Genomic DNA, 22,910 nt, shown 5'->3' on the forward strand with positions numbered 1-22,910 from the left:
GGAACTTTTAGAAGCTGCACGGTGGTGCATGCTTCTTAATCCCAGCCTGAAACAGGAGGATTACAAATTTAACAAACTTTGGGACATATAAGGAGACCTCTGTCTCTAAACCAAACCAAAATAAGGCAATCTGAGAACGGCCTTTTCAGAGTCCTTAGTTGGTGGTACAGGATATTACATGGCAAGAAACTAAAACCAAAGTAGTTGTAACTGGCAGACCCACTATCAGTATAACCCAGTCCATTCACTCATTCATCCATCCATTTAGCCATCTATGAGTCACATGAATGGAAAAATCCATTCATAGAGTGGAGTCCTAAGCCGGATACTGGCGGCTCACACCTGTAATCCTTGCTACTCAAGAGGCTGATATCTGAGGATTATAAAATTTGTGAGGCTCTCGTCTTGTGAGGCCTAAATTAATTTTGAAGTTTGATGAATTTCAGTAAAAAGTTATTTTTGAGCAGGCCCCGCCAGAAGTTCACTCTGAACTAACTCTAAACCAGCAGAGATAGCAGCTTCAAAGAAAGCAATAAATAACAGACTACTCCCAGTGATTTGAGGCCACAGTAAAGAGACCTAAGCAACCTCATTTTACTTGAGATCTCTTTCTGAGACAAAACCCCCTGATCCACTGTAGTCCTATAGAGAGCCTTGTACTAATGATTCTCCGAAAGAACAATAGATGGATGGATGATGCTTACTTGGGACAGAGTGTGCGGCAGATAGACAAATGGTCTACAGGAGGGTGCCACAGATGGTGTTTACTTACGACAGACCCCTGCAGTTAAGCATATAGCTTCCTGGGACACCCCAGGTGACGCTAACAAACCAGTAAGAAGTTTGTCAGCCATATCAGCCCCTTCTGAAGTTCTTCTCCACTTATCGTTAGAGTTGTTTTATGAACTTCCCACAGTATGTAACAATCACTATGAGATATGTGAAGTCCCTGCCTAGCTCAAAGAAGTGTATAAAAATGCTGTAACCCTAGGCTCGGGGCTCTCAGTGTCACTGGTTGTAGCTGTGTGCAGGAGATACCAGGCTCGAGCTTGCAATAAAGACTCTCCTGCTCTTACATTGGATTCGGCTCCTTCGTGGTCTTTGGGGACCCCGAAATCAGGGCACAACAGTCTTCAATTAACCACTAAGATGTCAGAAGTGGAAGTGTGGGTCAAGTGTTAGGGCACTAGCCTCGAGCTGAAAAGGTTAAAGGACAGAGCTTAGGACCTGAGTTTGAGTCCTAGTACCAGTAGCTAGGATTATGGGTATAAGCCACTGGCACCCAGGTATGCTTTTAATCTTTTAAAATTTATTGAGACTCTTTTTGAGCCTGGCATATCATCGTTTCTAGAGAATGTTCTGTGCATGCTTGAAATGGAAGTGTATTCTGCTGCTGGGTATAGTATTCTATAATATTAGATTAAAGTGATTGATGTTCCAGTCTAGTCTCCTATGTCTTTATTACTTTTCTATTTAATTGTTTTATCACTACTCAATAGATGAATGAATATTGATATTCATCGTATTTATTGTTACATCTATTTTTCCTCTCTGTTATCTTACTTTATGCATTTTTTATCATTAGGTGCCTATACATTATATATGCATATATATATATATTTTTTTTTTTTTTGGTCAGTTGTAGGGCTTAAACTCAGAGTCTGGGCACTTTCCCTGAGCTTTTCCACTCAAGGCTAGCACTCTACTACTTCGAGCCACAGCACCATTTCCCATTTTGTAATGGCTTATTGAAGAGTCTCACAAACTGTCCTGCTCAGGATGGCTTTGAACCACAATCCTCAGATCTTGGCCTCTGGAGTAGCTAGGATCACAGGTATGAGCCACTGGGGCCTGGCTACATTATAATTTTTATACTTTTGTGACTGTTGACACTTTTTTGTATGTACAGATGTTTTGCTTAAGTACTTTACCACTTGAGCCATATCCCCACTCTCCGTTTCAAACCTTAATCCTCAGATCTAAGCCTCCTGAGTAGCTAGGATTACAGGTGTGAGTCTCTGACACCTGGCCTTGACACTTTTATCATCAGAAAATGTCTCTAGCAATATTTCTTTTCTTTTTCTTTTTTTTTGTTGGCCATGGGGCTTGGACTCTGGGACTGGGCGCTGTCCCTGAGCTCTTCAGCTCAAGGCTACTGCCCTACCCCTTGAGCCACAGTGCCATTTTCATTTTCTAGTGGTTAATTGAAGATAAGAATCTCAGGTTCTTCAGTGCCTGGGCTAGCTCTGAACCACAATCCTCAGATCTCAGCCTCCTGATTAGCTAGGATTACAGGTGTGAGCCACCTCACCTGGCTGCAATATTTCTTTTCTTAAAGCCCATTAATAGATCAGATGAAGTGCTTCGATAATTCCTGTTTTTATAATGTGTCTTTTTTAAAATACTTTTGCTTGAAGTCTATACTTTGGATCTAAGCAATATCTCTTATACATGGTATCTAGTTGGGTTGTGAGGGCTCTTTAGAATAAAAAGGCCCTAGACTAAGTCCAGAAACTGAGCTAGGAATCTGACTTCTTACTAGGAACTAAGAAATGCTATAAAACCCGCAGATTTTCTTTAACTCAATCCCTAGGCCCTGTGTTCAGAAGAATGTCCCCTGACCTCCAGGAGTAATATGTAACTGCCATTGTAAAAGCCCCCAATCTCCTGCCGAGTAATGTTTAATTGTTGTTAAAGTCCTTTGTTTCAAAAGAGCTAATGTTATCATGCTAATGGAACCCTACAACTCGAACCTGTTTGAGGGTGTTTACCCTTATAAGCCCAACTTGTATCTCAGCTCCAAGTCGCAGTGTTAGCTCCCGAGTCTGCACTGTATCCCTAGCCAGCCAGCTTCTGCAATAAACCTTAATAAACTTCTTCAAATCCTAAATCTGCATTGGTGGGCTCATTCTTGGACCCATATCAGAGTCTTTGTTTTATATTGATGCCCATCATTTCTGACTTTCCATTAGGATATTTATTTTTTATTTTTATTTTTGTCAGTCCCAGGGCTTGAAGTCAGGGCCTGAGCACTGTCTGTGGGCTTTCTCAAGACTAGTGGTCTGTCACTTGAGCCACGGCACCACTTTTGGCCTTTTCTGTGTATGTGGTACCAAGAAGTCAAACCCAGGTCTTTGTGCATGCTAGGAAAGCACTCTACCACTAGGCCAAATTCCTGGCCCCATTAGGATGTTTAGGCCATTTAAAACAGTAAAATTACCAGGGTGGTTAGCTTATCTTTTCTATTTCTGCTATTTGTTTTCTACAACTCTTATATCCTTTTTGTTTTTGTTAACTGATAACACCTATGTTCAAATACTATTTTTAGTATACCATTTGAATTCTTCTGTTGATTTGTGACAAGTTTAACATGTTACTTTTTTCAACGTATACAAGAAGCTCAAGAAATTGACCTCTCCCCAAAGTCAATCAATCAATGGGCAAAGGAGCTAAAGAGAGACAAATAAACACATGAGGAAATGCTCAACATCCCAGGCCATAAAGGAAATGCAAATCAAAACAACACTGAGATTCCATCTCAACCCACTTAGATTGGCCAGTGTTGATAATTTGAATGGTTAACAAATGCTAGGAGATGTGGGGCAAAGGGATTCTATTGCCTTGTTAGTAGGAATGTAAATTAGTACAATGACACTGGGTAGCTGTTTGGAAATTTCTCTAAAAGCTAAACATAAGCTGGGCCCTAAGCCACCTCAAGTCAATAGAAAATAGCAATAAAACGATAATAGCATAACAATTTGTGTAGCACTTACTGAGGTCAAAGCCTTAGCCTATGTACTTTACTCTTATGAACTTAGAACAATCCTATGAAATGGATAATATTATTATCTCTGTTTTTCATCTAAAGAAAATGAGGCACAAGAAGATTAAGACTATTTTCCATGGCACACAGTTAATAAGTTGCACCAAGAAATCTAAATTCAGGAAGTTTGATTCCAGATCTATGATTTGTTGTTGTTGTTGTTGTTGTTGGTCGTGGGGCTTGAATTCTGGGCCTGGGCGCTGTCCCTGAGCTCTTCATCATAAGGCTAGCTCTCTACCATTTGAGCCATTTGGAGATGAGTCTCACGGCCTTTGGTGCTGGCTTTGAACTGTGCTTCTCAGATCTCAGCCTTCTGAGTAGCTAGGATTACAGACATGAGCCATTGGTACCTGGCTAAATCTATGCTTTGTTTTTGTTTTTTTTTTTTTGGTGGGTCGTGGGGCTTGTACTCAACTGGGTATTGTCTCTGAGCTCTCCAACTCAAGGCTACAGCCCTACCCTTGAGCCAAGCCCCACTTCCCATTTTCTAGTGGTTAATTGGATGTAAGAGTCTCAGGTTTTTTTGGTGCCTGGGCTGGCTTTGAACCTTGATCCTCAGATTTCAGCCTCTAGAGTAGCTAGGATTACAGTCGTGAGCCACCATAAGAAAACTTTGTAAAAATTTGATATGTGATACAAAGATTACTTTTGTTATTGAATATCAGACATGCACTTCAGGCCACATACCAACAGGGCATGTCCAAATAGACTTAGCTGCTGCCTTCCATCCAGAGCATTGTTCCTTTGCATCGAAGTGGTAAATTAAGGGGAGGATTTGTGGCTGGGTGCTGGTGGCTCCAAGCTACTCAGGAGGATGAGATCTGAAGATTGCAGTTCAAATCCAGCCCAAGCAGGAAAGTCTGTTAAGACTCTTATTTCTAATAAAGAACTCAGAAAGAGCTGAAAGTGGTCCTATGGCTCAAGTGGCAAAGCATAGCCTTGAGCACAAAGAGGCTCAGAGACAGTACTCAGGCCCTGAGTCCAAGCCCCAAGACTTGCAAAAAAAAAAAACCCTAACAAAAACAAGATTTGATTTGTAACAGGCCAGGTATGGTAATACATTATTTTGGAGGCAGAGAAGAGGGTTGAAGCCTAAGGTCAACCCAGACAACCTGAAAAACAACAGATATAAATAGTGTCTATGGGCCCAGGAGTTTGGCCTAGTGGTTAAGGTGCATGCATGAAGACCTGGGTTCGATTCCTCGGTACCACATACATAGAAAAAAGCCAGAAGTGGTGCTGAGGCTCAAGTGGTAGAGCTCTAGCCTTGAGAAAATCCAAGGACAGTGCTCAGGCCCTGAGCTCAAGCCCAGGACTGGCAAAATAAATAAATAAATAAATAAATAAATAAATAGATAGTGTCTAGCAGGCCGGAAGCTCTGAGTTCAAATGTTGGCATTGCAAATGAAATAAAATAAAAAGTGAAGCAAAACCAAAGCATTGTAAGTTGATGTCTCTCTCTTATTTGAAAAGTTGGTATCATCTTTAGGAGCAAGAAGGAATCCAGATTGAGAGAAATAAATCTGAGTCATATTTCTGTCCCCCAATGTAATATGTCACCCACTGGGTGGCCTCAGTCATGCCCTCTGTTTTGGAGACATCAGTCACTCTCTGCAGCTTGCCTGACATTTGACCCCTCATCAGCGACACCCATGAACATGCAGTCAACATCCTCAAGCCAACATCTGGTCATCAGATACGCAAAGGCTGAGTCACATCTCTTGAGTAAGTTGTCTTTGACTCAGAGATGGCTCAGCCATCATTTGCATGGAGGTAGTAGAGTGTCAGGCAAGAGCTTCTTCCTTCCCTTCAGTGGTAAGACAAGCTCAGATCTTTCCTTTCCCTGACATATTAAGGATGAGCCAGCAGTTCTCATCTCTAGTATAAAGCCCTCAATTCTGCTCTCAGAACTCTTTCCCTGAAGCTCATTTTCCATCTCTTGATCCAGGTCAGAGATTCCCAAAGGAACATTTTATTTGCTAATTGAGTTGTTGTTCATCCCCCCTCCCATAGTGAGTATCAAACATGTAAAATTATTTTTGTCATGTCTATCTGTCTGTTGCTCAATTCATTCCTTCATTAAAATATAAACTCTAGGGGCCGGGAGTTTGGCCTAGTGGTGGAGTGCTTGCCCAGCATGCATAAAGACTCAGGTTGGATTCCTCAGTACCATATACATCAAAAAAAAAAAAAAAAAAAGCTGGAAGTGGTGCTGAGGCTCAAATGGTAGAGCTCTAGCCTCGAGAAAGTTCAAGGACAGTGCTGAGGCCCTGAGCTCAAGCCCAGGACTGGCAAAAATAAATAAATACATAAATAAAATATAAACTCTAAGGACAAGGGCTCTGTGCTATCTCTTACTGTAATACCTGAATCTAGAACTGTGCTCTTAGGATTGGATATGAAGTGACTTCACAGGCTTCATAAGGGTTGAAGGTCTGATCTGCTGGTGGCGCTATTGATAGGTGATCAGATCACAAGAGTACAAATGTAATAGATTGATTCACTGATAAGTTGATATATTGATAAGTTAGTTCATTGCTAAATGGGCTATTGGGAAATGGAGCCTAGGAAGAAAAGATGGGTTACTGGAGGTACGCCTTTGAAGAGTTCATGTTATTCGTGGACTTTTCTTCTCTGCTTCTTGGCACATGAAGTGAACAGTGAAGTGTCATCCATTCCCCCAACCTGGGTGCTCTGCCTCCCCACAGAATGAAGCTAGCTGGCCAGGAACAGACACCTCTGATGTCATGAGCACAAATAAACCCTTCTTCCCTCAAGTTGGTTTTCTCAGGGATTTTGTTATATCAACAAGAAGTGACTAGTAGTCATGTCTAATCCCATAAATTCTCTTGACTGATTACATCCGTCACTGATTAAAACCCACTAGTGGGAGGCTCAGTGGTTGAATGCCTGCCTGGCAAGTGTGAGACCCCAAGGTCAAACCCCAATACAGCCAAAAAGAAAAAAATTCAGTGATGACTATACCTCCACATTTTATGCCAGTCTGATCCATTTTATCATTCCCAGAAGCACCTTCTAAACATCTCACTCTAGGGAAGGTATTGAGTTAACTATCTACCTGAATGGAGAAAAGGAGAATGGAAAAGTAAGGAGCAGATATCTTAGAATATTATCTACCTATAATTTCCCCTAGAAAAAATGTTATTATGTCCTCTACAAATCAAATTAATGTTTATTTATGTATTTATTTATTTGTGCCAGTCCTCAGATTTGAACACAGGGCCCAGACACCGTCCTTGAGCTTTTTCTCTCAAAGGTTGGGCTCTACCATTTGAGCCACAGCTCCACTTACAGCCTTTTGGTAGTTAATCAGCGATAAGAGTCTTACAGACTTTCTTGCCCAGGCTGGCTACAAATCATAATTCTCAGATGTCAGCTTTCTGAATAGCTAAGTTTTTTTTGTTTTTGTTTTTGTTTTTTTGTTTTTTTTTTGCCAGTCCTGGGCTTGAGCTCAGGGCCTGAGCACTGTCCTTGGACTTTCTCAAGGCTAGAGCTCTACCACTTGAGCCTCAGCACCACTTCTGGCTTTCATCTATGTATGTGGTACCGAGGAATCAAACCCGAGTCTTCATGCATGATAGGCAAGCACTTTAACCACTAGGCCAAACTCCCGGCCCTGAATAGCTAAGTTTATAGGCATTAGCCACTGATATGTGACTTCAAATTTATTTTTGACCTATATTCAACTCTTTGTTGTTGTTGTTGATTGTGGGACTTGAACTCTGGACCTGGGTGCTGTCCCTGAGCTCTTCAGCTCAAGGCTACCACCCTACCCCTTGAGCTACTTCCAGTTTTCTGGTGGTTAATTAAAGATAAGAGTTTCATGGACTTTGGATCCCAGGCTGGTTTTGAACCATGATCCTCAGATCTCAGCCTCCTGAGTAGCTAGGATTATAGGCATGAGCCACCACACCCGGCCTGAGGATTATTATTATTATTATTATTATTATTAATTTCATTTTCTTAGTCAGTAAGCATTGTGACTGATATCTCCACATCCTCATTCTGTCCCATGATGAACTGAAGCAATCTGTGGCAACCCCCACCCTTGTCAGTGCTTGGTTGAGTAATGGACATGCCTAAGCCAATGTAGGTCAGTGGATTCAAGGAGAGTCTAGATGAGGGCTCTGTGAGAACACCTTCATCTTTTGAGTGTATGTGTGTGTATGAGAGAGAAAGAGAGAGAGATAGACAGATAGACACACACACACACACACACACACACACAGAGAGAGAGAGAGAGAGAGAGAGAGAGAGAGAGAGAGAGAGAGAGAGAGAGAGAGAGAGAGAGAGAGAGAGAGAGAGAGCTCTGTGTGAGGGTTTGAATTCAGACTTTTCCCCTGCTAGACAGGCATTCTACCACCTGAGCCACCACACTCAGCCATTTTGGCCTTTTATTATTTGTTGACTAGAGTCTTGAATGTACACTCAGGCCAGCCTCAACCACCATCGACTTATTTACACTTCTCACATAGCTAACAGGCACACACCATTCCATCCATCTGTTGATTGAGATGAGGGTCTCTTATAATGCCCAGGTCACCCTCAATCTGTGATCCTCTTGATCTCCACCTCTCAAGTAGCTAGGATTACAGCTAGGATTACATGAGCTTTGAGCCTGGCTCCTTTCTCCATCATGAATGCCAGAAAGACTGTGAGGAATGAGGAAGCCTAGATTTCCCATTGCCATAGGTATTCTTGCCAAACTGTGGATGGCAGCGCAGAGCCTACACCCGTGAGGTCATCATTCAGACACTGGGCCTTCCTTGCTTCGCTCTGTATCAATGAAGCCAAGGTGAGTGTGTTTTCCTGTTCCATGTTGCTCAGTACATTCTACCCGATTCTGATTTGGTGCCAGGAACAGGAGTGCTGCAAACAGCCTAGCCAGTTGCATGCTGATCCTTGCAACCTATGAAGTTACCTTGTATGTTTACAGATATAATTAAGTTACATTTTACTCTTAGCAAATTCAGCCAGCCGTTGCAGAGATATAGACATTTTAATTTTATGTTATATTTGATCTTTATTACATGATCATTTATCAAGATCAAATGATTTTCTCAGCATCAGCCGCTCACACCTGTCATGCTAGCTTCCCAGGAGGCTGAGAACCAAGGACTGCAATTCAAAGCCAGCTAGGGGAAAAAAGCCCACAAGATTCTACCTCCAAAATAACCAGCAAAATGCCACACTGGAGATGTGGCTCAAGAGGGATAGAGCCAGTTGTGAGCAAATAAACTGAGTGAATACTTAAGGCTCTGAATTCAAATACACACACACACACACACCAGATAATTTTTTTCAGTATATGCCTATAATTCTAGTACTTAGAGGACAAAGGCAGGTGGAACTTACTGGGAGACCAGCCTGGGCTACATAGTAAATTCTAGGGGAGCATTTTAACAAACAAACACCAACACCAAAAAAACAAAAAACAAAGCAAGGGCTGCAGTTGTATTTCTGTGATAAAGTGCTTCCCTAGTAAAATTTTCAACAAAACTTTATATGATCCAGAAGTTTAACTTACAAACAGAAACAAAAACAAAATAAAACAAAAAAACCAAAACAACAACAACAAAACCGTTACAGCAGGTGCCAGTGGCTTCACTTGTAATCCTAGCTATTCAGGAAACCGAGCCAGCTTGGGTAGAAAAGTCTATGAGACTCTTATCTCAAAACAAAACTAACAACTCAACAACAACAACAAAACAATCAAATGAAACCAGTATTGGAGCTGTGGCTGAAGTCATAGAGTGCCAGCCTTGAGTATAAACTCTAAGGCACAGCATCCAGGCACTGAGTTTAAGTCCCAAGACAAGCACACACACACACACACACACACACACACACACACACACACACACACACACACATACACACACACACACTAGATCCATCATTTATTTGAAGATGTTAATACTTTCAGTCATTCTCCTGGAACTAAAATATAAGTCTCGCCTGGAAATATCTGAGTGCTGTCTCTGTTTTGGCCACAGCCAGGTGAACAGGGTGGGTAGATCACTTCCTCCTCTGAGAGTTAGTCACTTTCCCATGGAACTATCAGTGACTCCCAGCTGCCCCGGTGTATCACAATACCCAGTTCTGAGCCCTGTCTCAGACTACTTGAATCTCTGCTTTTCTACCACTGGGGCCCATGGATACTTTGAGTTAATTGGGTGCCTGTGTTGCACAGCCAACTTGGGAACTACTGCAAGATGTACCCCAGCTCTATTTAAATATGTCTTTGCTGATTTCTCTGCCTTCTACCAATATCTTATCTCTGTGGCTACACATTATGCTAAAACAAAACCATACAAAACAAACAACTGAAAAACCAAGATGATCGTTTTATCATATATATCTTCATTGTCTCTGGTAGGTAGTGATCACCCAATAAATATTTGAATTACTAATCAATGGCTATTAAATAAGTAAATATTATTTCATGGGGATCCCAATCACCTACAATAGAAAAAGAGAGGGGCCAGGAAGGTAGCCTAGTGGTAGAGTGCTTGCCTAGCATGCACGAAGTCCTGGGTTCAATTCCTTGGTACCACATACACAGAAAAAAGCCAGCAGTGGCACTGTGGCTCAAGTAGTAGAACACTATCCTTGAGCAGAAAGTGTCCAAGGACAGTGCCCAGGCCCTGAGTTCAAGCCCCAGGACTGGAAAAAAGAAAAAAATATAAAGAGAAAGGAGTTTAAATTTGCCAGATATGCTCTTACTTCTGGTGGCCCTAGTATGTGCTTCATAGTACTTATGTGCATAGACTTAGTGTGTCTGACAGGCCTGTAGAAAGGCGTGAGGTTCTCTCATGGATTAGACCTTCCCAGAGTTTCCCAGAGAGTGTGATAACTTGTGATTCAGCAGAGCCAGTTTTCCCCTCCTTAATTTTTCTTTTTATTTATTTATTTGGTTGCAAGGCTTGAACTTAGTACCTAGCACTGTCTCTGAGCATTTTTGTCCAAGGCTAGTGTTCTACCACTTTGAGCCATAGTTCTGCTTCCTTTTTAAAATGGTTAATTGGAGATAAGAACCTCACAGGGACTTTTCTGCTGGCTTTGAACCCTGGTCCTCAGATCTCAGCCTCCTGAGTAGCTAAGATTACAGATGGGAGACATGTGGCCCTCCTTGATTTTTCTAGGTTTAGAAAAAACTTAGACATTGTGCCCTGGTGACAATTGGGGGCAATGCCATAGGTCCTTAAAACTGTAAAGGCCATCTCAGGTTTTTTGGTGCCCCAGTGGGTGGAGGAAGCATTTATCCAGTGGGTATCAGCCAAAGAGAGTGTCCTTTACCATCAGTATCCCTGGGATGTCGAACTCTACCTCTTGTGACCCCCACAATCCTTCCTCCCACCCCCATGCTGCACTCTGCTGATCACCGCTTGAGCTTCCCAGGTTCAGACGCTGTCTGCTGGCCTTGGTAGATATCGTGTGAGGAAGAAATCCGTCACAACAGTGGGCAGTTTAGCTAGAGGGAGGTAGAGGAGTTTGACGTCCAGGCCAGGGTTGTAGCGGATGCGGGGACTCCGGGAAACAATAGCGTGTTCCATGCTATTGGTGACATCGCTGATTCTTGGTTCAGACTGACGTCCAAAGGTTTTTAAGTTGTCAGTGTCTGTTTCAGGGCGCAGTTGGAAAGAGAAATGAGAGCTTGTTAATCTTCACAAAAGATGGGTTCTTTTGAATTTTCCCCTTTCCATCTAGTTCTTGATCATAAGGACATCACAGATGTAAACACACCAGGGTTCAACAGGTGAGGGGTCTTCTGCTTACAGTGTGCTCCCAGGTAGAGACCCTCGAGAATAGAATATGCTGGTGGTACAAGCTGGCCAGGACTCAAAGGCCATACAACCCCTCACCAGGACTCACCCTGGGAATCTGGGACAAGTTGGGGAGACTCAGATCTCAGTGGCAGCCTGAAAGGCAGACTTCCCTGAAAAAAGATCGAGTCTAAGAGCAGAAGCTGTCCTGTCTGGCATGGGCAAGGCGGGCAGTGAACTGATCTCCTCAGAGTCAAGACACTTGTAGGGTATTGGGGAAGACCGGCCAGAGGAACTCATGTTTATACCCCCAGATGCTGAAGAATCCCCAGTTGCTTTTAGGAAAGACTAATCAATGGAGCAGAAACACCAAGCTACACTTTGGGGTCCTCAAAATAGTCATACTTGCTGAAAGCCAGCCATGTCTATAGGTGATACTATCCTAAGATGCCTTTGACCTTAACCCAGAGTAAGTTCTCTGCTAGCACTGTCTGGCTCAGGGTGCTGAGGGCTCTGGTATTCCTCAGGAACGGGAAGACCGAGGGGATCTTCTCAGATTGTGGGTGGAAGAATCCAAAGACAAAAGAGGCACTACAAAATACCGTGTGTGTGTGTGTGTGTGTGTGTGTGTGTGTGTGTGTGTGTGTGTGTGTGTGTGTGCTTATGCGCGCATGCGCTGAACTCAAAGCTAGTACTCTACCACTTGAGTCTCAGTTCTATTTCTGGCTATTTAGTGGTTAATTGGAGATAGGAGTTTCACAGACTTTTTTTTCCCCTGAGCAGGCTTCGGACCTTGATTCTCAGATCTCAGCCTCTTGAGTAGGTAAAATTATAGGCATGAGCTATGTTGGCCCATTAGCCTCCCCTCTCATAGCTTAGCATGCTCCTTTCCTAGGCAACACTAGGACTATTTAGTAAAGACAGTAAATAATCAGCCTCTACCCTCCTTTCCCTTGAGATGGCACTCCTTTGGGCAGCTACGACCATATAAGGCAGCAAGATCTCCTTAAGAGTGACTTTCAGGCCTGGGAAGCTGCAAGACACCTTACCAGCCACTTGAGCAGCAGCCATAAATCCTAGCCCACCATGATGAAGCCCCTGGTTCACACAACCACACCTAGGTCTCTGCCTCCTAGCCCCTCTAGCCCCCTAGGTTATATAGGTCACTTAAAACAATAGCTGGGACTTTTCTCTCTTGTGAGAAGGGGTCTTGCTGGTCTCTTTGCTGGCAATAAACCTTTTCTTTGTTCTTCGTGCCTAGATGTCTGTGTGGTTTTCTAGCAAAGTCTGATATAGTCTATCAAGCTACCTGTGCCCAACTCGCTATCAGTCTATCTTTTGGAGAAACTGGAATTGATAACAGCCAACTTCACCCCCCCTCCCCCCAAAAAAGGATTTCTTGGCACCTCTCATAACTCATTGCAAATGAGAAAACTGAAAGGTTGAATAACTTGCCCAAAGCTACTAGACAAGCTGTACTTGTGCAAAGCCTAGAGCTGAACTTAGCCATGACTGAAACTTGCTTCTTGAACATGTTTATACAGCCAAGGAAGACAGATAAAGAAAACTGGGTTAGGGAAATTCAGGACTAGGCTACTGAGGCCTAGAGGGAGCAAGGGCTGCCTAGGGGCACAGCTGCTTTGCTCTGGAGGAAAGGAAACTCCTAGACAAGCACAGTGTGAGTTCCATATTTCCTGCTAGATAGGCAGATGGAAGGAAGGTGCTCGCTAAGATTACCGTGGCTAAATGTACCAGAGCCAGTTTCTACCACCACAGAGGGGCTTTTAGAGGTTCCTCAGGCCTGAGAAACTATGACTCAAAAAGACCTAGTGAGGGACTGGAAGTTTGGCCTAGTGGTAGAGTGCTTGCCTAGCATGCATGAAGACCCAGGTTCAATTGCTTGGTACCACATATGCAGAAAAAGCTGGAAGTGGTGGTGTGGCTCAAGTGGCAGAGCTCTGGCCTTGAGAAAGCTCAAGGATAGTGCTCAGGCCCTGAGTTCAAGCCCCAGGACTGGAAAAAATAAAAAGACCTAGTGAAGCTAGGTGGCTTTACCTAGTGAAGCTGACACCTGTAAGCTAGTGGCTCACACCTGTAATCCTAGCTACTCAGGAGGCTGATATCTGAGGATCTCAGTTTGAATCCAGCCCATGAAGGAAAATTCATGAGACTCCAATTTTAAAAAACAAAACCCTCCAAAAAACCCCCACCAGAAACAAAAAACAAAATCAGGAGTGGAGGTATGGCTCAAAGTGGGAGAGTGCTAGGCTTGAGCAAAAAGCTCAAGGACTCTCAGTTTGAGCCTCATGACTGACAATACAATATAATACAAAACAAAACAAAAGCTAACAAGTCTTATGGACTCATCCTTTCTTCCTCAAGCCCACTGGCTTAGCTTGGAGGTTAGATGCTTCAAAGGAATGTGAGGCCTTTTGTTGGGTTTTGTTTTTTTTAAACTATTTTTTTGTCTTTTTCTTTTTTGGCACTGGGGATCGAACCCAGGACGTTGCACTTGCTAGGCAAGCGCTTTGCCACTGAGCTACATCCCAGCCCAAATGTGAGGCCTTTTGGTCCTCGGTGTGTCCTCTCTCCTGAGGATGGGTCCAACTTCCTCTCTGCCCCTCTGGCCATGTCCTCTCACATTCCCCATAGGACAAGGGACTCCAGTCATCCCCAAACTGTGTGACACAGTCTAAGTAGTTCAATAAATAGTTGAATGGCCAAAGCTCTAACTTTCACAGGAGAGAGAGGAAGCAAGCTGCCAAGGGACCCTCCTGTGTGTTTACTTTCCTTGTTCTCCAACAAGCATGCAGTCTAACAGCCTTACACATGAATCCTCACAGTATCCTGTAAAGCAGGCACATTATTAGCTCCATTAATAGATGAGAAAACGGAAGTGTAGAGAAGCCAGCAAACAAGTGGCTGAGTCAAGACTTGAACCCAGGCATTGTGGCTCCAGCAGCCACTTCTCTATACTCCCATCGGTGTGTCTTTTCACCTGTTTGGGAGCAGGTGCCTAGCATAAGCAGATTCTCTACAGACTCTCATCGCCCCAATAGCTATTGTGCTTCTTTGGTCTCTAGTCTCAAACCTCACCCCTGCACTACTCACTGCTGTTTGGCCTCACACACTGAAACCTTAGGAGCCTTTGCCTGGTCGGCTGGAAGCTGAAAGCCAGCTGGTGAATCCAAGACCTCCTTGCCTTTGTTTTAAGCCGATACTGGTTTTGAACTTGGGGCCTGTCTAAGCTGTCCCTTAGCTTGTATGCTCAAGGCTGGTGCTCTACCGTCTGAGCCACAGCTCCACTTGCAGCCTTTGGGTGGTTAGTTGGAAATACATATCTCTTGGGTTTGTCTGCCTGACTGGCTTTCAAGTGTGATGCTCAGGTCTCAGCTTCCTGAGCCCTGGCCCTCTGCCGGCCCCTGCTCCCACGGAGGGACTCACAGGCACGGAAATAGTCCTCTCCATAGCTGTCACGGGTCTCCTGAGGCAGCCGATCCCAGAGCTTCCGCATGTGTGACTCCATGCTGTCCTTGCCCAGGATGGATGTCCGATAGTTCCCTGGCTCAATGATGCTCACCTTCACCCCAAAGAAATGGAGCTCACGCCTGGGAAATTAGAGGTGCACTCAATCCAGGCATCAACATGATAGTCACTTGGGAGAGTCACCTTGGGAGGGCCCTGACTCTCCAGGAACTTGACGGTATCTTTCCTCAGGAGTTTCTGGCAAACAAGGCTGCCTTTGGGCCTCAATCTCTTTGCCCAGGCAGGCCCAGGAATTTGTGTGATCTGAATTAGGCAGATTCAGCAAAGACACGATCAATGTGAATCTAGTCCAGGCCTTGCCTCCCACAGCTTCCTTCCCACTCAGCTCCTTCCACACCTAGCACCTCTGCCCCAGACCACAGTGTCTGTTTGGGGAACAGGTTTCTCTTATTCCTGGGGGAGAGAGAGGAAATAAGACGGTCTCCTTCAATCTGCGCCCGCTCAAGAGAGGGCCCATCCATCCCACCTTCTCTCGTCCTGCCTTCAGCTCTTGGTCTTCGGGGACAGCTCACCTGATGCTGTCAGAGAAGGCCTCAACACCAAACTTGGAGACGCAGTAGCCACCACCAATGAGAGCTACACGACCACCAGAGCTGGACATATTGACCACTCTGCCCCGGGCTTTCCTGATGAGAGGCAGCATGTGAAGGGTGACGTCAATGAGGCCCACCAGGTTCACATTGATCACCTTCACAAAGTCTTCCTTGGTCAGCCATTCATTGGGACCGCTGGGCAGGCCCACACCAGCATTATTCACTAGGGCCCAGAGGCCTGGGGGTGAGAGCGAGAGAGAGAGAGAGAATGAATAAGAATCACACAGGAATCAGCAGCATTTCTAGAAAAACACAAGGGATTATTACCTAGTAGCTTAGGGCCAGCAAGAATGGTCCAAAGCAGGCTGGAAGTTTCACCTAGTGGTAGAGTGCTTGCCTTGCTCGCATGAAGACCCAGGTTCAATTCCTCGGTACCACATACATAGAAAAAGCTGGAAGTGGTGCTGTGGCTCAAGTGGTAGAGCTCTAGTCTTGAGAAAGTCCAAGGACAGTGCTCAGGCCCTGAGCTCAAGCCCAGGACTGGCAAAAAAAAAAAAAAAAAAAAAAGTCCGGGGAGTAGGCTGGGAAAGCATGATGGAAAGAGGAAGAGCTCACATTCACTGCATTATTCCTTAATTAGTTCAACAACTATGTATTGAGTTTCCTAGGTGGAAGTTTCATTCCAGCAGAGAACATAGAGAATACATTTTTAAAAATAGGTTTAATGCATTACATATTGGAAAAGGATAAATGCTAAGGAAGAAGAAGGCAAAGAGCTGCTGTTTGGCTCTTTCTGGACCCCAGGACTGTCTTTTCTCCTGTGCAGGCAGGATAAGGCTAGGCCTTATCCTTTAAAGTGAAGATTTCTCCACAGGCTGCTGCTTCTGCAGCAGACCTATCCTGCTTCTTCCTATCATTTGCCCACACCTTGTATGCTACAGGTCTTCTGGTCCTCACACAGTCTTGGTCTGGCCCAGCCCATAGGTTCCCCAACTGCCCCCTTTTTTTGCCAGTCCTGGGGCTTGAACTCAGGGCCTGGACACTCTCCTTAAGCTTTCTCAGGGCTAGCACTTTACCACTTGAGCCACAGTACCACTTCTAGCTTTTCTGTGTATGTGGTACCAAGGAATCAAACCCATGGCTTCTTGCATGCTAGGCAAGCGCTCTACCACTAGGCCACATTCCCAGTCCCCCATTTTTTTTTTGTTGTTGTTAATCATGGGGCTTGAACTCAGGGCCTGAGTACTGTCTCTGAGCTCTTTTGCTCAAGGCTAGCACTCTAACACTTTGAGCCACAGCTCCACTTCTGGTTTTCTGGTGGTTCATTGGAAATAAGAATCCCATGGACTTTCCAGGCTGGCTTTGAACCACAACCTTCAGATTTTAGCTCCTAATGGGAGCAGTCACTTGGATGGAGATACCAGCATCCAGGTTGACATAAGGAAGAGATCTGCCTCTCCCTTTCCCTACTCTTTCATCCGGCCTCTTGGTCTCACGCCCCTGTTCCTAACATGATCCCCATAAGAAATGTATTTGCACTGCTCATGCCTAAAATCCTAGTTGATCAGGAGGCTGAGAACTGAGGATTAGGCTCAAAGCCAGTGTAGGCAGGAAAGTCCCTGAGACTCATGTCTAATGAACTACTCAGAAAAAGCTGGAAGTGGTGCTGTGGTTCTTAGCTTTGAGCAAAGAGGCTCAGAGCCCAGAGCCCAGGCCCTGAGTTCGAGCCCTACAACCAACACAAAAAATGCAGTTGCACTTTGTTAGTGTTGATGATAGTAATTTAAAAAAACACCGGTGTTTAAACTCAGGGCCTCGGTTTACAACGTGGGCTCTCTACCACTTGAGCCACATTCCCAATTCTTTCTGCTTTATTCTTTTTTTTTTTTAAAGAATATCACACTTATGTCCAGGCTAGCATAGGATCTTCCAGCTTTCTATATGGCTAGAATACAGGGATGCATCTCTACACGTGGCTTTTTTATGGCTGAGATGGAGCCTCATGAACTTTTCGTCCCAGCTGGCTTCAAACTGTGATCCTACTGATTTCAGCATCCTGAGTAGCAAGGCTTACGGGTTCAAGCCACCACACCCACTTTGATAGTAGGACTTAAGTCTCTGAGAGACATTTCCAACTCCAAAGGTTTAGACATCCAGAACAGATCTGCCCAACTTCAACTCCTACTGGGACTTCTGTTCTGGGACTTCTGTTCTGTCCCTCTGATTGTCTGGGAGAGATGCCTTCCTCTGGTCATTGCCTCCGCATGTGAAAATGCCAAGCCATGGCAGCAGTTTCCAACCCCACTAACCCAGCCTTCCAGCCCATTCCCTACATCTCTCTGCCACCTCATCTGGACATCTGTGCCCCTGGTGTTGTCACATCCAGAGAGATAGAGAGAGAAAGAGAGAGAGAGAGAGAGAGAGAGAGAGAGAGAGAGAGAGAGAGAGAGAGAGGAAGAAGAAGAAGAAGAAGAAGAAGAAGAAGAAGAAGAAGAAGAAGAAGAAGAAGAAGGAGGAGGAGGAGGAGGGGGAGGAGGAGGAGGAGGAAGGAGGGAGGGAGAGAGGGAGGGAGGGAGGGAGAGAAAGGGAGAGAGAAGACGAGACAGAGAGTATAAATGAATAATGCCAAAGAATTCGGTTCGCCCCACCTTGTTGGCCCACTTGTTCCCTCACCCACTGGGCCGCTGCCTTGATGCTCTCGGACTTGGTGACGTCCAGGATGATGGTCTGTAGCTGGTAGGAAGTATCCTGCTGAAGTTTCTGAGCCCCCTCCTCAGTTAAGCAAGCAGCCAGCACTCGCATGCCCCGATCAACCAACTGTCTAGCCAGCAGGTTCCCAAAGCCCGAGTCACAGCCAGTGATGAAGACATACTTCTCTGACAGATTGGGAACCAAATTACAGTTCTTGAACCAACGATACATAAAAGAGAAGTCTGTGAGTGCCGCCATTGATCAGTGGGGAGCTGATGGTTCAAGAGAGCCTGAGAGGCTGCTTCTTAGGAGGCTGCTGACAGCGTGCTGGAACCCACGAGCAAGGTGTGCTTCTAGTCCTTGCAACAGATGTGAGGCCTTGGGTGAGCCACTCTATAATTTTATAGGTGGATGCATCACCGCACCGATTAGCCCAGATACTAGAAATTCAAGTCCAACCTGAAGCCTTGTCACCTCTGACAGTCCTGGGGACTGCCTCTTTCTCTCCCTTTTCCCTGATAGGTGAAGGGATCCAGACTGGGAAAGCTCATGGCAATGTGGATGCAAGGTGGTCATTCACTCATGTGGTAAGACAGGATGAATGAGAAGAGGAGTCAGACCACACGGCCTTGGAGGGAAAAACGAAACACCAACCAAACAAAAACCCCCATCCCTTGTCATTAGTGTAGGCATTTAAAGTGATTTCTATCTTTTTTGGATATGGTTTTATGTTTTTGCCTGGGCTAGCCTCAAATAGAATTATAGTACAGTCATATGCCACCATGCCTAATCCTGAACTTTTTTTTTTTTTTTTTTTTTGCCAGTCCTGGGCCTGAACACTATTCTTGGACTTTCTCAAGGCTAGAGCTCTACCACTTGAGCCTCAGCACCACTTCCAGCTTTTTTCTATGTATGTGGTACCGAGGAATTGAACTTGGGTCTTTGTGCATGCTAGGCAAGCACTCTACCACTAGGCCAAACTCCCGGCCCCAAAGTGATTTCTATTTACGAGGGGGAAATGCAGATGAATCCACTAATACAAAAACAAACAAACAAAAAAATGAGACTGTGCCGTCCATGGCTCTAGAGAAAGACAGCTCAGATTATCAGCTCTTTGGAGATGTGAAGTGAGGAGAGATGATGAAAACACAGGATTTCCCCAGACTGGGTGTGTTGTCCTGACGTCAGAGGCAGCAAGAACCTCCTATAGGGAACTCTGGGCATGAGAGGCCCGACTTTCAGAAAATAGAAAGACTTGAGGAAATCAGGACCTGGATCCTTTGGGAATGAGACTTAGATCACCAGCAAGGACCACGCTACCCCCAGCTAGTTCAACATTTTACCCACCCCCAACTCCTGGTGATCAGGCCAATAGGGAGACACCAAAGCTGAGAGCATTCCAGCTTCCCCAGGCAGAGAGGCCCAAGCTGCGCATCTTCCTTCTATCTTGGGGACATTCTGGGTGGTCTAAGCAGCCTGGCAGAGGTAGAAATATGGGTGGAAGGGATTATTGAAGCCTCAGATGCTGTGACTAATGGGATTTGCAGAGAGAAGAAAGGCTAACAGTCAAAGTGACTCAAAAGTACAGAGCCAATGAGAGGCAGAAAGAACCACAAGTGGTAAGAGAAATCAAGAGACATGAAACTTCGGTATTTATGGGCAAGAAGGCAGGGAGTGGCTTTAGTCTGAACATCACTAAGATTGGGGTCCAGCCTGGTGGTGAGTACATAGCAGTTGAGGAAGAGAAGGCCTGGGCAGAGTCCTAAGCATTGAAGAGGATGAGATTTAGGAGTGAAAGAGGCTATTGCATTTGAAGACCAAGACTTAGAAAATGTCAGAATCAGGTCTTGCAAAGGCAGGAGAGATTCCTGGTGACAGAAAGGTAGGAGGGACCTGCCAAAGCCTAGGAAAATAAGGTTGGTATGAGTTATGAGGGACCCCACCCAGGATTACATAAGATGGCAGGGACAAAATGATGCTAGGGTGTAGGGTGGTTCCGTGGTTTAACTTCCAGAGTCACCATTCCTCATGATGAGTCTCCTCACCAGGTTGTATCTTTCCTGATTAAAGGGTTTGACACCAAAATAGGGTCACAGCTTGGGACTGGTGGCTGACACCTGTATTCCTAGGTCCCAAGGAGGCTGAGATCTGACAATCATGGTTTGAAGCCACTCCCAGGCAGGAAAATCCATGGGACTCTTTTTTGGCCAGTCCTGGGGCTTGAACTCAGGGCCTGAGCACTGTCCTTGGGCATTCCCAAGGTTAGCATTCTGCCACTTGAGCCACATCACCACTTCTGGCCTTTTCTGTGTATGTGGTATCTAGGAATTGAACCTAGGGCTTTGTACATGCTAGGTAAGCATTCTTACCTCTAGGCCAAACTCCCGGCCCTCCATGGGACTCTTAATTCCAATTAACCACAAAAAATCCAGAAGTGGAGTTGTAGCTCAGTGAGCAAAGAAAGCTCGGGAGTTTCACCTAGTGATAGATCTAGTGGTAGAATACTTATCTAGCATGCATGAAGACCTGGGTTCAATTCCTCAGTACCACATAAAAAGAAAAATGGTGGTGCTCTGGCGTAAGTGGTAGACCTCTAGCCTTCAGAAAGCCCAAGGACAGTGCTTAGGGTTCAAACCCGAGGACTGACAAAAGAAAAAAAAGGCACAGGGACACTGCCCACGTCCAGTAGTACTAACACACCACACACACACACACACACACACACGCACACACACAAAACATTGCTCCACGATTTACCAGCTCTAGAATCAGGTAAATCACTTGTCTCCAGAAAGGGTCATTATATGACAAGGGAAGTATTGCCGGCAGGCTGGGGGTTGTGAGATCAGGAGCCATTTTTCTGAATTATGGGAGGGTAAACACGTGCACCTCATTATTTCCCTGAAGCATAGCACATCCTGTCCTGGATTGGCAGGCAGCCCTCATCTCTACTGGCCTCTTGGGTATGGGAAGAAGGAAGTTGTGATTGCGAGAAATCAATGTCCCTGAAGGCTGAACAAACCCACAGGTAATGGGCATCTCAGTTCTTGAGGTCACAGGTAAGATCTAGGGGTTGGCTCTGGCCCTAGAGAAAGATGACTCAGAAATGATCCAACATAGACCCGAGAGCCAAGCCCAGCTCTCTACTGGATTCTCTGTTGAATCTGGTCAACATAGTGTCCTCAGCTCAAATGTAAAAATGCAGGCCATGAAAGCAGGAAAGTTGGGCCTCCTGCATGGCTGGGAGGTCTCCCAACATACCTACTCTGAAATAACATTCTCCCCACTGGGTTGGCATATGGGGTCTGTGAGATCAGGCTGGGAGTGCCCTTCTACCACCCTCTATGTCCACAAGCATCTTCAAAGGCCAGAGCCTTTGCTCTTGGATGTTTCCATTTTGTGGGAGAGTGTGGATGGCCACAAGGAATACCCTGAGGAGGTGGACAGGGCATAGCCTGTGTGGTCTGAGTCCTCATCCCCTGCCCTCAAGTTCCAGAATCCTGACCAATGTCCCAGGAAAAAGTAGGGGTAGAAGGGAGGAGGTAGGAGGCCTATAAAACCTGGGGACTTCAGAGATTCCCTTCGCACAACATATTGTACCTTTCATAGTACTCCACCAGTCCTATAGCACATCCCAACCTTGATTTCACAGAGCCTTGGACTAGCTTTGGGGCATTACAGTAGACTACAGCACCTACCAGGGAAGTAGCTGTGTAGTTCATGGAGGGTGGGGTGTTCCAGATGTGGGTGATTTCCAGATGTAGATGTTCAGTGGTATGTGCAGTCTATTGCTCCCGGCAAGTTCAACTTGTGTCTTTACCAAAATGATTTTGCATATGTTGAGCTCTATTTAGGATAAACAAATCTTTAATGTCATTTTTCTACTTCTAGTAATAATTCCAAATTGGGAGGAAAGTTTCTAAGATTCCTTGGCTCTCACAATGACACACTCCAAAGCTAATCTATCCATGTTCCTTAAGGCAGACCCCAAATCTCACAACCCCCAAACAGCTATCTGAGTGTCTTCTCTTTATGGCTTTAATTTCTTCTTCCTATTGAGGATGTGGTAGAGGAAGTGTGGCTCAAAGTGGTAGAGCACTAGCCTTGATGAGAAGAGCTCAGGGACAGCACCTGGGCCCCAAGACAAAGCTAACAAACAAATAAACAAACAAAAAGCACTATAAATATTGAGATGTAGAGTGCTAGCCAATGAGTGGAAGATACCAAGATACCAAGTTCAAGTGCCAGACACACACACACACACACACACACACACACACACACACACACTTCAAAACTTGTACCTGTAATCCCAATCAATTGGGCAGCCAAAGTAGCAAAGTAGGAGGGTCATTAGATCACAGGAGTTCAAGTCCAACTTAGGTAACACAGTAAAACTCTGTATAAAAAAATTGGGAGTCTGGCATCAGTGGCTCTTACACCAGTAGCTCTAGCCACTCAGGGAAGCTGAGATATGAAAGAGCAAAAAGTGAGACACCATCTGAGAAATAACTAAAGTGAAAAGAGTTG

At 45.0% G+C, this 22,910-nt stretch overlaps 1 protein-coding gene across 1 annotated transcript; it reads right to left on the bottom strand.

Moving 5' to 3' along the window:
- Positions 1-10,294: 10,294 nt before the first annotated feature.
- Positions 10,295-18,653, bottom strand: Sdr9c7 (short chain dehydrogenase/reductase family 9C member 7). Its single transcript, XM_090327439.1, has 4 exons — positions 18,338-18,653; positions 15,669-15,927; positions 15,055-15,218; positions 10,295-11,465 (listed from the first exon to the last, which is right to left on the bottom strand). Exons 1-4 carry the CDS (start codon positions 18,636-18,638, stop codon positions 11,248-11,250), a joined length of 942 nt encoding a protein of 313 aa, XP_090183565.1. The 5' UTR covers positions 18,639-18,653; the 3' UTR covers positions 10,295-11,247.
- Between the last annotated feature and the right edge of the window lie 4,257 nt (positions 18,654-22,910).

Source organism: Megascapheus bottae, chromosome 2 (assembly GCF_031878675.1).
Source record: "Megascapheus bottae isolate mThoBot1 chromosome 2, mThoBot2.hap1, whole genome shotgun sequence".
Lineage (NCBI taxonomy): Eukaryota > Metazoa > Chordata > Mammalia > Rodentia > Geomyidae > Megascapheus > Megascapheus bottae.

Bases quoted from the DNA above. Each gene is read 5' to 3' on its own strand.
- Sdr9c7 (XM_090327439.1), bottom strand. From the start codon at position 18,638: ATGGCGGCACTCACAGACTTCTCTTTTATGTATCGTTGGTTCAAGAAC. The intron at 15,928-18,337 runs GTGGGGCGAACC...TCTCACCCCCAG, and splicing joins GGAACAAGTGGGCCAACAAG to GCCTCTGGGCCCTAGTGAAT. The intron at 15,219-15,668 runs GTGAGCTGTCCC...CTAATTTCCCAG, and splicing joins GCCTTCTCTGACAGCATCAG to GCGTGAGCTCCATTTCTTTG.